This window comes from Girardinichthys multiradiatus, chromosome 7 (assembly GCF_021462225.1).
Source record: "Girardinichthys multiradiatus isolate DD_20200921_A chromosome 7, DD_fGirMul_XY1, whole genome shotgun sequence".
NCBI classification, from domain to species: Eukaryota; Metazoa; Chordata; class Actinopteri; order Cyprinodontiformes; family Goodeidae; genus Girardinichthys; species Girardinichthys multiradiatus.
In genome coordinates, this window is record NC_061800.1 from 42,226,473 (window position 1) to 42,242,243 (window position 15,771).

The following is a 15,771-nucleotide window of genomic DNA, read 5'->3' on the forward strand; positions in this document are numbered from 1 at the left end:
GAAACGTTTTCCTCCACCAGTATCACGTAGTGACCTGGCCACTGTCCTGCAAGAAGAATGGCTTAAAATCCCTCTGACCACTGTGCAGGACTTGTATATGTCATTCCCAAGACGAATTTATGCTGTATTGGCCGCAAAAGGAGGCCCTACACCATACTAATAAATTATTGTGGTCTAAAACCAGGTGTTTCAGTTTCATTGTCCAACCCTTGTATAGTTTCAATAACTCTCAGTAGTTGTTTTCTGTTTGACTGTAGCAGTCTATTCCATGAGGGTGAAGTGAACATAGGGCTAAGAGATTTTGTTCTGCTCATTACCCAGGAAATTGAGCCAGATGTCTTGTGGTCCATTCTGTTGCAATCTTTTAAAACCTATCATGCATCTATATTCTCCCAGAAAGGAGAAGTTTGTATTTTAAGTGGAGGATAAAATTTTCACATGCTATATTGAAAGCCACGTAATCAGCAAAAAGAAGAGACAAAATCCACTGGTCTCAAATCCAGACCCCCTCCGGCTCTTGGCTACACCTAGAAATCTTGTCCATAAAAGTTATGAACAGGACTGGTGACAAAGGGCAGCCCTGCCGGAGTCCAACATGCACCAGGAACAGGTCCAACTTAGTGCTGGCAATGCAGGCCCCCGACTCCATACTCTTGGAGCACCCCCCACAGGGCATCATGAGGGACACAGTCGAATGCCTTCTCCAGGTCCACAAAGCACATGTGGACTGATTGGGCAAACTCCCATGAACCCTTGAGTACCCTGTAGAGGGTATAGAGCTGGTCCGGTGTTCCACGGCCGGGACGAAAACCACACTGCTCCTCCTGAAGCCGAGGTTCGACTATCGGTCGGACTCTCCAATACCCTGGCATAGGCCCTACTAGGGAGGCTGAGGAGTGTGATCCACCTGTAGATGGAACACACCCTCCGGTCACCCTTCTTGTGAAGGGGGAGCACCACCCCAGTCTGGCAGTCCAGAGGCACTGTCCCAGACCGCCACCCAATGTTGAAGAGGCGTGTCAACCATGACAGCCCCACAACATCCAGTGACTTGAGGTACTCAGGGCGGATCTTATCCACCCCCGAAGCCCTGCCACCGTGGAGCTTTTTAACCACCTCGGTGACTTCAGCCTGGGTGATGAAAGAGTCCAACCCCAAGTCCCCAGGCTCTGCTTCCACCAGGGAATTCGTGACGGCAGGATTGAGGAGATCTTGGAAGTACTCCTTCCACCGCCCAAAAATGTCCTCATGTAAGATAATTCAGAATAATGTCCCTGGTTGCTACATCTTCTTGGGCCCTAGACACACCTTCTTTGTGCAGTTCTTAACATATTAAGGCCTGCAAAGTCTTAGTCAAAGCCCTTTGGCATAAAAATTCAGTAAAGGACCCAGTAATGACAGACCATGGACATTTAAAAGTTTATTTAAACCAGTGCGGGTGAACCAACAAGGCAAAAAGTATCCTCATGTGTTTGTATGTTTTGTCAAATGGTTCACATCAAATTTAAATGCTAGACAAAAATAAAACAGGAAAATGCAAAATGCGGTGTTGACATGAAAGTGATTATTATGAAGGGAAAAAACCCAAACATGAATGGCCATGTGTGAAAGGATGATTGCACCACTTGTTAAAACAGATATCACTGTGATTAATGACATCTTTGTAAAGCTGAGTTTAATTTCTCTAGCCACACCCAGGCCTAATAACTGCCACACCTGTTGTCAATCAAGAACACATTTAAAAAGGACTTGCTTGACAAAGTGGAGTAGACTAAAATATTCTCAAAAATTAGACATCATTTGTGGGACTCCAGCAAATCAGTGACAGCTGTTATCCGCAAATGGAGAAAACATGGAACAGCGGGGAACCTTCCCAGGAACACAATAAAGTCTTCAGAGTAACATTAAAACAACTGCTGGCCTCACTTGCCTCACTTAAGGTCAGTGACTCCATCATAGGAAATTGGACAAAAATTGACTGCAAGGCGGCATTCCAAGAAAAAAACACTTCTGAGCAAAAGGAGCGTAAAGCCCTTTCTGAGTTGTGCCAGAAGCCATCTTGATGATCCCCAAACGTTTTGGAAGAATACTCTGACTAGATAAAAGTTAAACTTTTTGGAAGGTACATTACATCTGGCATAAAAGTACAATCGCATTTCAGAAAAGGAACACCATATCAACAGTAAAATATGGTGGTGGTAGTGTGATAGTCTGGGGCTGTTTTGCTGCCTCAGGAGCCGGTGGTAAATTGAATGATGATTTCTGTTGTCTTCCAAAACATTCTGAAGAAGAATGCCAGGCCATGTGTATGTGACCTTCATCTGAAGCGCACTTGTGTTTTGCAGGAGGACAAATATCCCAAGCACAGTAGCAAGTCCACCCCTGAATGGCTAGGGAAAAATAGTGAAGCCTTTGGAATGGCCTACCCAAAGTCCTGTCCTGAATCCGTTTGAGATGCTGTGGCATGACCTTAAAAACACAATTCATGCTCAAAAACCCTCAACTGTGGCTGAATTTAGCCAAGATTTAATCTTCAAGACACAAAGCCTGAACTGTAACGTTCCTAAACTGTAGATATATCATTTATCTGGGGACAACAATCAATCAATCAAAATAAGTTATTTACAGAGCACCTTTCATACCTCATGGTGTTGGGATGGTCTTGGGGGCTCTTGCAGTTTTGTGTGGTGGTGCGGACCTGGCAAAAGGCTTATTGTCCTCAGGGGAAGGTCAAGGTGATTTTTAGAGATTACATTTTGTATTTTGTTGTTTTCTACAAGCTAGAATCTGTTTTAGTTCCCAATGCTGGTTGCATAGTCAGTAGGGGCAGCAGTACTGTCCTTGTACCAGCTCATAGCTAGAACTAAGACAGAATTTCAGGACTAATAATCAGTGGTGACCTCTGGGTCTGCCAGGGTTTTGGCCAATTATCATCTAACCCTATATGTCAGGTAGAGTTTAAGGTAGGGCTAGGGAAAAGAAAGTTAATTGAGTCTTGCTTCTGCCTGGAATTATGCTGCATGAAACCGCATTGTTTGTGCGATACTTGTGATGTACACAGGGGCTTTGCACTTTTTCGTACATTGCGCATACCTCTATGATAGCTCTGAAAGTAAGCATAGCTGCAATTGGCTGCTTTGATTGTCAGGCACAAGACAAGGGAAAACAACACAGGAGGAAGAGTGCACATTCTGCATTGGACATTGGAGCACACAATACACTTGCAAAACATAGGACAGAGGAAAATTCATTTTTAGAGCAGTTATGCACTGTTCAAATTTGGATAAATTCATATTCAGATGCATTTATACTTCATATTTCCACTATTTTGGGTCTCTGGACTTCCTGCCTGTGCTTTACTCTTCAGTCTATTGCTTGACCAGTTTCTAAAGTATTTCATTGCTGGCATGTTTTGTTAGCTTAACTCTCACTCAATTATTCAATCACCAATGCAGCAAAAATCCTGATAATAGCACTTATGGCAAATTACTTGAAATTTTAAAGTGCTTTATCAAGTCCCCAGGGACCCCAAAGCACTTTACACTACAATCAGTCATACACCCATTCATACACTGTCAGTGCACTGAGGCAGACTGACAGAAGTGAGGGTGCCATAAAATAGGAACCCTCTGACCACCATCAGCAGGCAAGGCAGGTAAAGAGTCTTGTCCAAGAATACGACTGAGACAGACTCAGCAGGGGTTTGAACCGGCAACCCACTGACAGAACAAACCTCTTTTTTGGATGACTTGAGAATGTATTTACACCAGGAAAGTCCTTCAGTCCGCTTGCTTGGGCTGTTTGCCTTCACATTGTACTTTTTGCAAGTGAACTGTTGTAAACAAAGCCACGCGGGTGATGATCATTGCTCCCAATGGACAGAAATGACAGGGACGGGACAGAGCAAAAAATTTAGGAAAACATCTGTAGACGTGCTGCGGGCAGTAACTCTGTTCTGCATATTTGTGCCATTATTACAGCTGCAATATTATTGTGAAAGTAAAGAGCAGCTCATTCAACACAGATTTTGCGAAGTTCTATTTATAATTTTGGAACGGCGTCGGAAAATGCATGTGCCCTGTCCCACAACATGCAGTAGCATTGCTCAGCAACATACAGCTAATCAGTTATGATTTCAGTCCAACGTACACCCCGCTACGGTGGCTTGTTAAGTCCAAAGAGACATACGTTTTCTGTATTTGGTTCAGATCGGGGCCGGTTCGTATTCAGACCATAAGCGAACCGCACCTGAGTCCGTTTGGAAGTCTCTGTCCGGTCCAGGGTTCGCTTGAGTATATTCACACCTGCACAAAAGGTTTGGACCAACGGGGAAAACAAACTCTAGTCCGTTTAAAGCGGACCAAATGTGTGTTGGACATTAAGGGTGTATTCACACTTGCCACGTTTGGTCCGCTTAAAATGGATCAGAGTTCGTTTCCCCCCTTGGTCCGGACCTTTTGTGCAAGTGTGAATACACTGAAGCGAACCCTGGTCCGGACCAAACAACCGGACCGAGACCCACTTTTTGAGGTGGTCTGGGCTTCTTCCAAACAGACTCTGGTGCGGTTCGCTTATGTTCTGAATACAAACCGGCCCAGATCCGAACCAACTACAAAAAGTGTACGTCTCTTTGGACATAAAAAGCCACCGTAGCCGGTAGCAAAGGTGTGTGTTGTAAGGTAATCATACCTGATAAGATGTGTGTTGCTTAGCAACACTACTGGCTTGTTGTGGGACAAGGCACGTAGAGAACGTCGGCGTTCAGCACGCATTCTTCGACGGGGTTCCAACATTATAAATAGAACGTCTCAAAGTCTGTGTTGAATGAGCTGCTCTTCTCACAATAATATTGCAGCTTTAATAACAGCACAAATATGCAGAACAGAGGTGCTGCACGCAGCACATCTACAGATGTTTTCCTACATTTCCGGGTCTGTGCTCTGTCCCGCCCCCATCATTTCTGTCCAATGGGAGCAATGATCGTCACCCACGTGGCTTTGTTTACAAGTAATAGTTCGCTTGCACAAAGTACAATGTGAAAACAAACCGCACCAAATGAAAAAAATAAAGTTCGCTTTTGGTCCGGACCAAACAAGTGGACCAAAGGACTTTCCTGGTGTGAATACACCCTAAATGTATCAGGGAACTCTTCTGTTTTTTGACTATTCAGGGAATTTTAACGTAAAATGTGTTTTCTGGGACAGAATATCACAGCGTAATGTCCATTTACAATTGTCTCTGTTTATATTTTTGTGTCATTTCAGATGAAACCCAAATTATTCAATAAAGAGCATTTCACTTACAAAGAACAATAAAGAATACTTCATTATCACCATTGTAATACTCTTAATAAATACAATATGCTAAGTTTTGATAACCTAATTGCTACATTATTCAAATTTAAGAATGATTTTCAAAGTTGTTAATAATGTTGCTCATCCTTTATTAAAGAAATTCATTCAACTATGTTCCAACCAAACAACTCAGACATCTAGGTCTATTTCACATAAAAACTGTCATCCCAAAAATATGTTCTATCTTTACACAATCAGCCTTTTCATTCAAATCCATCAAACAATAGAATCAGATTCCAAACAGTCTGCATTTTCTCAAAATCTAAAAAAAATACATTATCAATAATCAACTGTGCAAACATAACTGCTAATGCTGTGTTTACCTTTTATTCCTTATTATTTATTATTGATATATTTGTACCTAGTATTTTTAGTATTAATTAATTTAGGCCAATTAATATTTTTAGGAAATGTGTTTTTGTTGTATATGAAATACGAGCACAGTATTTTTATTCATGAGCTAATGGTAATTTTTGTATTGTGAATTGTTTTATTGTGCACACTTGCCCAGAAACCGCAGGCAGAAAGTAGCTTTAGCTTAGTTTTCATTGTGAGATTAATGTTCTCTCTGACAAATAAATAATAAACAAACCAAGAGCACAAATCTAGTATTTTAAAAATTAACTTAGATGTAAATAAAGAGAAAAAAAGACATGTTTGGTAATAAGGTTTTCAGAACAAATTCTAGAGCTCAGTAATGTGCAATCATTTCTGAGATCTAACCAAATTCTGTTTGTCAACAGAAAAATTTACGTCGTGGGCTAAAGGTTTCCTGGTTCTTCTGGTCCTTAATCTTGTTTTTGGAGGCCTTTTATTTCTCTTCCGGCAATATCTCCAGTCAGGTGAGTTTTATTTACAAATGCAACAATGCTAATGGCTCCTGTTAAGGTTCTTTGAGTCTTCTTCTTATACATTTATTCTAGTGGTTGAACAAATTTATTGGTTCCAAGCTGACGAACAGAGAAAAAAGTAACAAAAACTGAAATTACAAATGACAGCATTCAGGGATGAGAGACCATGTGATACGATACCAGACTTAACCAGACAGAATTATTTTAGAAAATCCAAACAATGAATGCAGCACAAATACATATAATTGTACGCAAATAACACAGTATGCAAAGTACAATCTCCTTGCTCAAGGCTTTTCAAAGTGTGAAACACACGTCCCCTATGGGGCAACAGAGTTCTTCAGGTGGGATCTGCATCATGATGTAAAACATATCTGGTCCTTCTGTTCAGTTACAGCTTTTAATCATAAATTAAACACATTAAAAGACTTCAGATCACCACATTACATGTCATTGATTCAGCCAGTTCTACATATAGACAGAAAAAAAGTGTTGCTTCATAAACTAGGAAAATATAATGCATCCCCTGGTGCTGGAAGGACGTAGTAGAAAGAGCAAAATGAAGTCTCCCTCTTCACTTTCATATCTTGTGATTTGAAACATACAGCCCTGACTTGTTGAAAAGTATTAATAACAAATAAATCATAGTAATTAATCACAGGTGGACTATTAACTAGTTAACAGTTTTATTTTTCTCAATACTACATGTAACATGTAATATATAAACTAAACAAATTAAACAAGGATACAGTTTTACTCAAGGCAATACATACATACCATATGTATGCAGTTATTAATAACTAATGTTAGTTCATGCTAAGAGTATTTTTTTGTGACACTAGAGACCTTTATCTTTCATTTTTCTACAGTAGGTAGACAGGAAAGAGGGCAAAGAGAAGGGGATACATTCAGCAAGGGTCTCCAGGTCTGGGACTCGAACCTGAGACACCCACATCAAGGACTATAGCCTCTGCACACGGTTACGTGCTTAACCCCTACAGCACCAGCGCTGCACACCTATGTTCACTTTAAAAACCACAAATTAACACCTTTTCCTCTACAGAAAGTGTTTAATAGTAAAGACTGCACTACTGGCTCACATGCTCAGTGGAGAACAACAGACTGTGCTCCTAAATGTTTTATTTATAATTTTTAGTAGGCAAAATGAAAATAGTTTCTTCCTAAGTAGAATAAAGAGCTGAAAAGATGCAGTATTTACAATAAATAAATGTGTTTTTAGGAACTTACCATTTGACTAAGTCAGTCAGTCATTTTCTACCACTTATTCCATAGTGGGTCGCGGGGAAGCTGGTGCCTATCTCCAGCAGTCTGTGAGCGAGAGGCAAGGTAGACCCTGGACAGGTCGCCAGTCCATTGCAGGGCAACACACAAACAACCACGCACACACCTAAGGGCAATTTAGAGTTACCAATTTACCTAACAGGCATGTCTTTGGACTGCGGGAGGAAGCCGGAGTACCCGGTGAGAACCCACGCATGCACGGGGAGAACATGCAAACTCCACGCAGAAAGACCCCAGGCTGGGAATTTAACCCAGGACCTTCTTGCTGCAAGGCAACAGTGCTACCAACTGTGTCACTGTGCAGCCTAATATTACTTTCATATGCAGTAGTTTAGTTTTAGAAAAATATTTATCTTTAAAACAGAAATGTTTGATGCTGAAAACCAAATGTCGTCCTAAACAGCTAAACTTAAAAAACAGTTATCATCTAACGTTACAAATTAAAAATAATAATTTCTTGCAATAGGCTATAGCATATATAACACCTTTCATGCTAAGAGAAAACACAGCTGCATACCTTTATCTCTTGCTCGTTTCTTCTTTTCTCTCTTTCTTAAACTGAGCACCTGATGGCTTTGACCTTCTTTGTCCATTGTCCATGTGTGTAATTAGCACTGGAGTGAAGTGCTAAGTTATCCCAAAAAATTATACAAAACAAATCTGTACACACTAAGGAAGGTGGATTACTTAAGGCCTAAGTTGTTTTGACTTACCGTCCCCTTTTTTTGAACCTGCCAGATCTTAGCAGCCAGCTACACCCACTGCACCCAGCGGATGGTGCCCGTTCCCTGCAAGTGGGTAATAGGAAACGATGTGTAGGCTAGACAGGCTATATGAAATAATGCATTTTATGTTTTTGAGGGGGATTGCTAGGCCAGGGGCAGGCGCTTGTGCCGCCCTTGACAAAATGCCGCCTTTGGAGCTGACAATGCTCCAAATCTGAAACTGTCCCTGCCTGTACAAATAAAAGAAGCAGACTCATGACTAAAATAAAAGTGTACAACATTTTTTAAAGAAACATTAAGTATTTCAACACAAAAAATTGTAACAGAAATAATAGCAATATTTTAGTTGAGGGGAGTGCTGTTGTCCATTTACTCTCTGAGAAGGGGCTAACTCTCCCGCTTTGAAATCCCCTGTCCTAGACGTTTAGGTGCAGACAGTTTCTCTCTACGTAATGTCCTTGTTGGATAGAGCAGTGAAATTGCAACTTTTCTCAGAGTAACTACATATTTCATAAATGAGCATTTTTCCAATCCAATCCAACTTTATTTATAGAGCAGTTTAAACACCATAGTGGAACAAGTGCTGTACAGAGGCAAATTAAAACATGGCTCACACAGGACAAAAACACAATTTATTGAGAGAATCAAAAATAAGAAACAACCTTCTGCAGCTGGTCCATAGAGGACCCACTAACCAAGTAATCCAGCCGGATAGTGACAAAGACATGGATTACTGTCTCAATGTGCCTCCTTGGGAGGATGGGCTTCATTTTAGCCAGTTGCCTTAAATGACAAAACTGCTTTTAATGACTCTGAACTGGCTGTCTAATTTGACCCCCAAATTCCTCACAGACTGCTTACTAACGGTGGCGACAGTGGCAACGGTAGTAGAGGTTCCTCTTGTAGCCGGTGGATTGCTGGTTAAAACCCCTGCTCCATCCGTCTCAGTTGTATCGGTGGACAAGCGACTTCACCCAAAATTAGGTATCATCCGGTCTTCAAAACACCTAAGAAGCAGATTAATGCATTTCATATTTTAAGAGGGACGTAAATCTGACTGTCATCTGCGTAGCAATGCTATAAAACACCATGTGAAGGAGCCAGCCTGACACTGTACAATGCTCGGTCTGCATGGCTGTGTCCCCAGAAGGAAGCCTTTTCTAAAGACGAGGCACAAGAAAGCCTACAAACAGTTTGCTGAAGTCAAGCAGACTAAGGACGTGTATTACTGGAACCATGTCCTGTGGTCTGACACCAAGATAAACTTGTTTGGTTCAGGCTTGTGTGGCGACACCCAGGTGAGAAAAGAAGTCCAAAGACAAGTGTGTCTTGCCTACAGCCAAGCACAGTAGTGGAAATGTCATGGTATGGGGCTGTATGACTGCTGCTGGCTGTGGGGAGCTACGCTTCATTGAGGGAAACATGAATGCCAACATGTACTGCGACATGCTGAAGCAGAACATGATCCCTTCACTGTAGAAATTGTGCCGCAGGGCAGTATTCCAACATGATAACGACCCCAAACACACCTCCAAGACAACCACTGCCTTGCAAAAGAAATTGATGGTAAAGGTAGTGGACTGCCCAAGCTTGTCTCCAGACCTGAGCAACTTTAGCAAATGTGGGGCATCCTCAAACAGAAGGTGGAGGAGCACAAGGTCTCTAACATCCACCAGCTCAGTGATGTCATCATGGAGGACTGGAAGAACTGTGAAGCTCTACTGAACTCCATGCCCAGGAGTAAATAATGGTGGCCACCCAAAATATTGACACTTTGGGCAAAATTTGGACAACTCTACTTATGAGTGTACTCACTTTGTTCTCTTTTAATGGTTTTTATTATCTCATGCAATGAAAACTGGAAGGAAGCCGGTATGTGAACTCCAGACTGCAGCTGCTCTGCAGGTTTTACTGTGAATGGATATTCTTGATTTTTAGCCAGTGCCAATGGTGGATTATTTTGTGCTGTTAATGGCTCATGGCTAACAATATGTTCATGTTCGATATAACTTCAAATAATAACAATCACAATAATAATTTAACACATTTTTTACCTACTACCCTATGTCTCAAACATTATGTTATAATTTATACCTTACTTTTTAGCACCTTAATTCTTTAGATTTGAGAACAAGCGATTTAAATGTTGATTTTGAAAATGTCTTTCCAATATTATTAAAAATGCTCCAGCTCATAGTAAGGTGAAGAAAACCATCTAAACCCTAATTAGTTTAACATGTAATGAAGGAGTGGACAATATTTGACCTTTTAAATCATTCAGAAATTCAACATTAACAGGGTGAAATATTTTTGTATTATTTTTCTTAGAGCATTAATGCCTATTCCTATTTATATTAGGGTAAATATTACATTTTATCCATTTTCAAGATAAACTAAAGCAGCCTTTACCAGTTTTGAATGGTGAATTAAATGTTAAAAGGTAAAAAGATAACTGTTAATATTAAAATGGTAAATGGCTGGCACTTGTATAGTGTTTTATCAAGTCCAAGGACACTAAAGAGCTTTGCACTACAATCAGTCATCCACACATTCATACACACATTCACACACTGACAGTGGTGAGCTACACTGTAGCCACAGCTGCCCTGAGGCAGACTGACAGAAGTTAGGCTGCCATACAATCACTGAGCTCTCTGACCACCATCAGCATGCAAGCCGGGTGAAGTGACAACGACTGAGATGAATGGAGTGGGGGTTCAAACTGGCAACCCACCTTCACCCTAGATAATTTTTAAATGCTCATATGTTAATTGAGGTATAAGAAAAACAGTACAGGTTTGGAATCCTAACATACAGCTATGCAGGGTTAGAGGTGACCTAGATTTCATAGATTTGATAAAGAAATGTTTATTTCAGTCATGAGAGTCTCGAGAATTAACTCTGAATTGGAGCAAAACACTTGACTTACAAAAAATTACTTGTGAACATCTCTTAGAAAATTAAAGGTTGGCAGTGTTTTTTTAGGATGAAGGCCTGTTTGATGTAGCTCATCCTCTAAGCTCTGGCTGAGGTATCACTTTCATTTGTGTCTTTATTTTTCCCTAAACTCTCATCCTCTAATAAATGTTTTGTTATTCTAAAGCTTTTAGTTCAGCTGCACAACGGCACTTGGGTAATCCAAGACCATAAGAAGGTGATAGTCTGGTTCATAATTGATCTATTCATTCATCTATGCAACCTGTATCTATACCCACATTTCCTATTTTGGATTGTAGTCTTGATGATCTCTTGCTCCTAATCAAATGTGGATAGTACTGAATCTTTTGTGTGTATTGTGCCTTTGATTGGAAGATTTTATCACAATGTGTGTGTTGTTAGTGTGCATTTTCCTAACTTCAAGGGTTCTTGTGTAAGACTCTAACCACACAGATCTCAAAGAGGATATATCTTATACACCTCTGCTTTCAACACAGCTGATTCTTTGGTTTGTATTCTCTCAGTCTACAAGGTGGAGGTGGATTCGGGAGTGGAGTTTGTTAAGCTGCCCTGTAAAAAGATAGTCCGTCTGCCTGAACACGTAACAGTTACATGGAGAAACAACACCAGACGGATAGTCCATATGTATCAGGATGGTGCCAAAAAGCTTGAAGAACAACACAGGCAGTACAAAGACCGAACAGAGATGAAGGAACAATTTAAATTTGGAGACTTCAGTTTAATCCTGAAGAACCCCACTGACAGAGATACAGACACCTACACCTGCACCGTCAGCAACAGATGGGGACAAATCCTGATTAAGAAACAAGTGCTGCTGTATGTTAGAGGTAAGTACTATACAAGTAGGTTTCACATTTTATGTATAATAGGTTTAGAAAAACTATTAGACAAGACAGTATACATTTTACCAAATTACGGTCTTCTAACTAACAAAAACCTTGTAATAATAAACATAACTGCCAATTATAAAACATGGCATAAAAATAGTATTTTTCTGAGTGGTTTATACAAATATTTTAATATGTTGAAGTATAGCTATGTGGAAAAGTAATTATCCCTTTATAGATTCAGTCTATTTCAGCTTTTTTGTCACACTTAACTGTTACAGATAATCAAATACATTTAATTAGACAGAGATAACCTGGGTATATTCAACAAGCAGTTTCCAAATGACTTTTATTTCAAGGAAAACCTATCTAAGCCAACTGTAGTAAGTATGAAAACAAATGTGCCGCTTGAGCTGTGATTACCCACATTTTTTTAAACTGGCCTGTAAATCTAGTAAATCACCTAAACAGAACTGGTCTAAAAACATGAAGCAGGATAAAAGAAATCAAAAAGCAATAGATTGTGTCCCGATTTTAAGAAATTTAAGAACAAATGACAAAGCTGTTGACATTTACAGTTTTGCTCAAATTATTTCTGCACCTGGCAGTTTGGAATGTAAAATTATCTTCATTTAACTAAGTAGTTTTTTTTTCTGACAGGAAATTAGATTTATACCATTCTCAATAATTAATGTAAAAAATGTTATTGGCATTACAATAATCATACCCTCATTATAACCGCTTTTTGCATATATACTCGTATTTTGGCAATTTATCTTTGGTAAAGAGCTCAAAGTCTTTGAGACTGGAAGGCTTCCCTGTCATCACCCTAATCTTTAGCTCCATCCAGATTCCAAATCCAATTCAAGGCTACTTTGCAAACTGGATAGCTTGCCATAATGGGTGGAACCATGAATACTAGAAAAAAAAAACTAAAATCCTAACAAAGACTGTGTTGCAGTTGGTCACGTTAAGCTCAAGCAGCACTGTGTTGTGCAGCTGGGCAATGAATCAAAGCAAACCAGCAATTAATTGTCCTAATGGCTGAAAACAAAAAATAAGGTATGGATTCGCCTAATTAAAGGTCTCAGCTTAAATTCAAGTGTGATGCTTTGCAACAACCCTAATCAGGTCAAAAACCATCCAGCGGTTTGAATTAAAATAATTCTCCACAGCAATATGAAAGTTTGGTTGCTGTCATGATGTGTTTAGAACCAGGAGAATCTAGAGCAGCACACCTGAGAGGCAGGAAAGGTTTAAACAAGTTTATTGAAATCGTGTTTCTGGTAGTGTCAGGAGCAGGCTTCAGGAGGTGGTTCTGAATGTTAAAGATAAGAGTTACAAGCTTACTTGTAGAGGAGTGTATTGGTTCTGGGGAGATGTGAACAAGCCACAGAGACTGAGGCTGACAGGCAAACGTGCTGTTCGAGCGATTTCCTCCAGATGGTGAATAACGTTGGAGGGTGGACAGGCAGGGCAGGGGAAGCGATCTTGCATTCAGATCTTGTGGATCCAGAGCGGTCCTTGGACTGAGGTAAATTCATTGAAGTGTTAACCATTAGGCAGGAAGTTGAACCACAGCGGGTTTTTCAGTAAGCGGGTTTGCTGACTGCCAACAGGGTAAGAGCCAGAACCACAGAGGATTTATCCAGAGCACGGTTTGCTGATAACAACCTTCAGGGAGTAACAGAGCTGGAGTTAGCAAACGCAGAGCAGGGTTTGTTGATCTGATTAACACTCAGCAGAGTAAACAACGTTGGTTACGTACTGTAACCCCAGAGTATAGGCGCAGCCCTTTAAGGCTATCGCTAGTGGGTTTATCCCTTCGCGCGCAGCACTGAAAACTTTAGTCCACGCCCACCACCTGCTGTGTGGGCCCCACCCAGGTCCGTATAAATTACGGTGAGACCGGACAAACGGCTCCCAAATAGCTTTTTCTTCAGCCATTCCGGGACCAGTGAGGCCCAGAGCTTAAAGGGCTGCGCCTATACTCATAGAATCTGGGGTTACAGTACGTAACCAACGTTCTATTTCGTATAGGCTTCGCCCTTTAAGGCTATCGCTAGTGGGTTAAAGGCGAAGCAGGATGTAGTCTATGCCTCACTGGGTCCATCCAGACCACAACTGAACATCTGCTCGCCTAATGACACCAAAAATCAGCCTTCTGAATGCGTAATTGCGCACTCCAAGCGTCTTGCGCATCACAATGACCAGAGAAGAATATCTGGTCAGGGAAAGGCTGAGATAACAGACCTGCTGCTGTAATTGGAAAATGAAGGTTACGAACTGTAACAGTGTAACGATGAGCAGAGCAGGTCAAAAATCTCCATGAGGGAACGTGGAGACAGATCAGCAGCTGGATCATGCGTAATGATGCAGCAGAACAACCTCGTGTGCCACAAACAACACAACAGAGGATAATAACCTCTGTTCACACGGAGGCTTAATGAATACAGCCGCAGTGATAATAACATCATAAGTCACGAACAGTGGCTGATAATAATATTACGACACCCTGCGTCTGCATGCAGGAAGGGTGACTCAATAATAAATGCAACGAAATAACAGTCATTCTGTCAGAACCCTGAGAACAGAATGAGTCATGGAGAAACCTGACACATCTCGCAGGTAGAAACGAATAAATGAGCATGGAGATGACCATGAGGCTGCTGTGCAAATGTCCTCCACTGTCATTCCTCCATGCAGAGCCATGGAGGATGAAATCCCCCTGATTGAATGAGCTCTGAGATTCTCTGGAGGATCCAATCCAGAGGAAATATAAGCCTGTGAAATAGCCTCACACAGCCAATGTGAGAGGCGCTGGACAGATAGAGGACGTCCTGCAGAGTTTTTCTGTAATGCACGAACAGACGCTGGGTGCGGCGCTGTGCAGCCGTGTGCGCCACGTAACATGAAAGCGCGCGCACGGGACAGAGGAGATGAGAGGTGGCCTCCTCTTCAGAGTTATGAGGAGGAGGATAAAAACCATCCAGAGTTATCACTCTCAATCTGAACGAACTCGTGATGCTTTTAGGTGTAAAAGCAGGGTTATGACGCAGCACAGCTGAGCTGCTGTCGGCTCGTATTCTGAGACAAGAAGGAGCAACAGAGAGCGCAGATAAATCGCTCACTCTCTTCGCAGATGTCAGAGCTAACAGCAGGGCTGTTTTAAAAGACAGAAGTTTTAGTGGAGCCTGATCTAAGGGCTCAAATGGGGCTTTAACCAGTGCGCGCAGGACGAGCACTAAATCCCACTGAGGGACTAAAGGGCGTGACACGGGTCTGTGTCTACGTACACCCCGCAGAAAACGCTTCATCAGCGGGTGGTTAAAGACCGTTCTGTCACCAAAACCCTCAAGACAGGAAGAAATAGCTGCAGCATAAGTTTTAATGGTGCTGAAAGCTAAATTTCTGTTCATCAGCTGCTGGAGGAATGACAGCACGCAGCCTAATGGACATGAAAAAGGCTCCACGCCTTTCTCTGCACACCAGCGCTGAAAAGCTGCCCACTTTGATGCGTATGACGCTGTGGTAGAGGGGGCTTGTGCGCCCTGAATCGGGCGCACCACATCGTGCGGGAGACCCAGCCCTTCTAAGCGCTCCCGTTCAGCGGCCAGACCCAGAGACGTTGACCTAACTCCGGGACGCTCCTGATTGCCCCTCCTGCCTGGAGGAGTGCATCCTCTCTCCAGGGCAGCTGCCACGGGCGACCTGACACCAGCTGCTGCAGGCTCGGAAACCATGGCACGCTTTT

The 15,771-nt window shown here is 41.7% G+C and overlaps 1 protein-coding gene across 1 annotated transcript in view; it reads left to right on the plus strand.

Moving 5' to 3' along the window:
- Nucleotides 1–15,771, plus strand: part of LOC124871631 (heat shock 70 kDa protein 12A-like) — a 79,626-nt gene that overhangs the window by 41,254 nt on the left and 22,601 nt on the right. The window contains exons 4-5 of the mRNA XM_047371089.1: nt 6,098–6,196; nt 11,694–12,017. Of these exons, the coding sequence (XP_047227045.1) occupies nt 6,098–6,196; nt 11,694–12,017 (423 nt within the window). The remainder of the gene's footprint in view (nt 1–6,097; nt 6,197–11,693; nt 12,018–15,771) is intronic.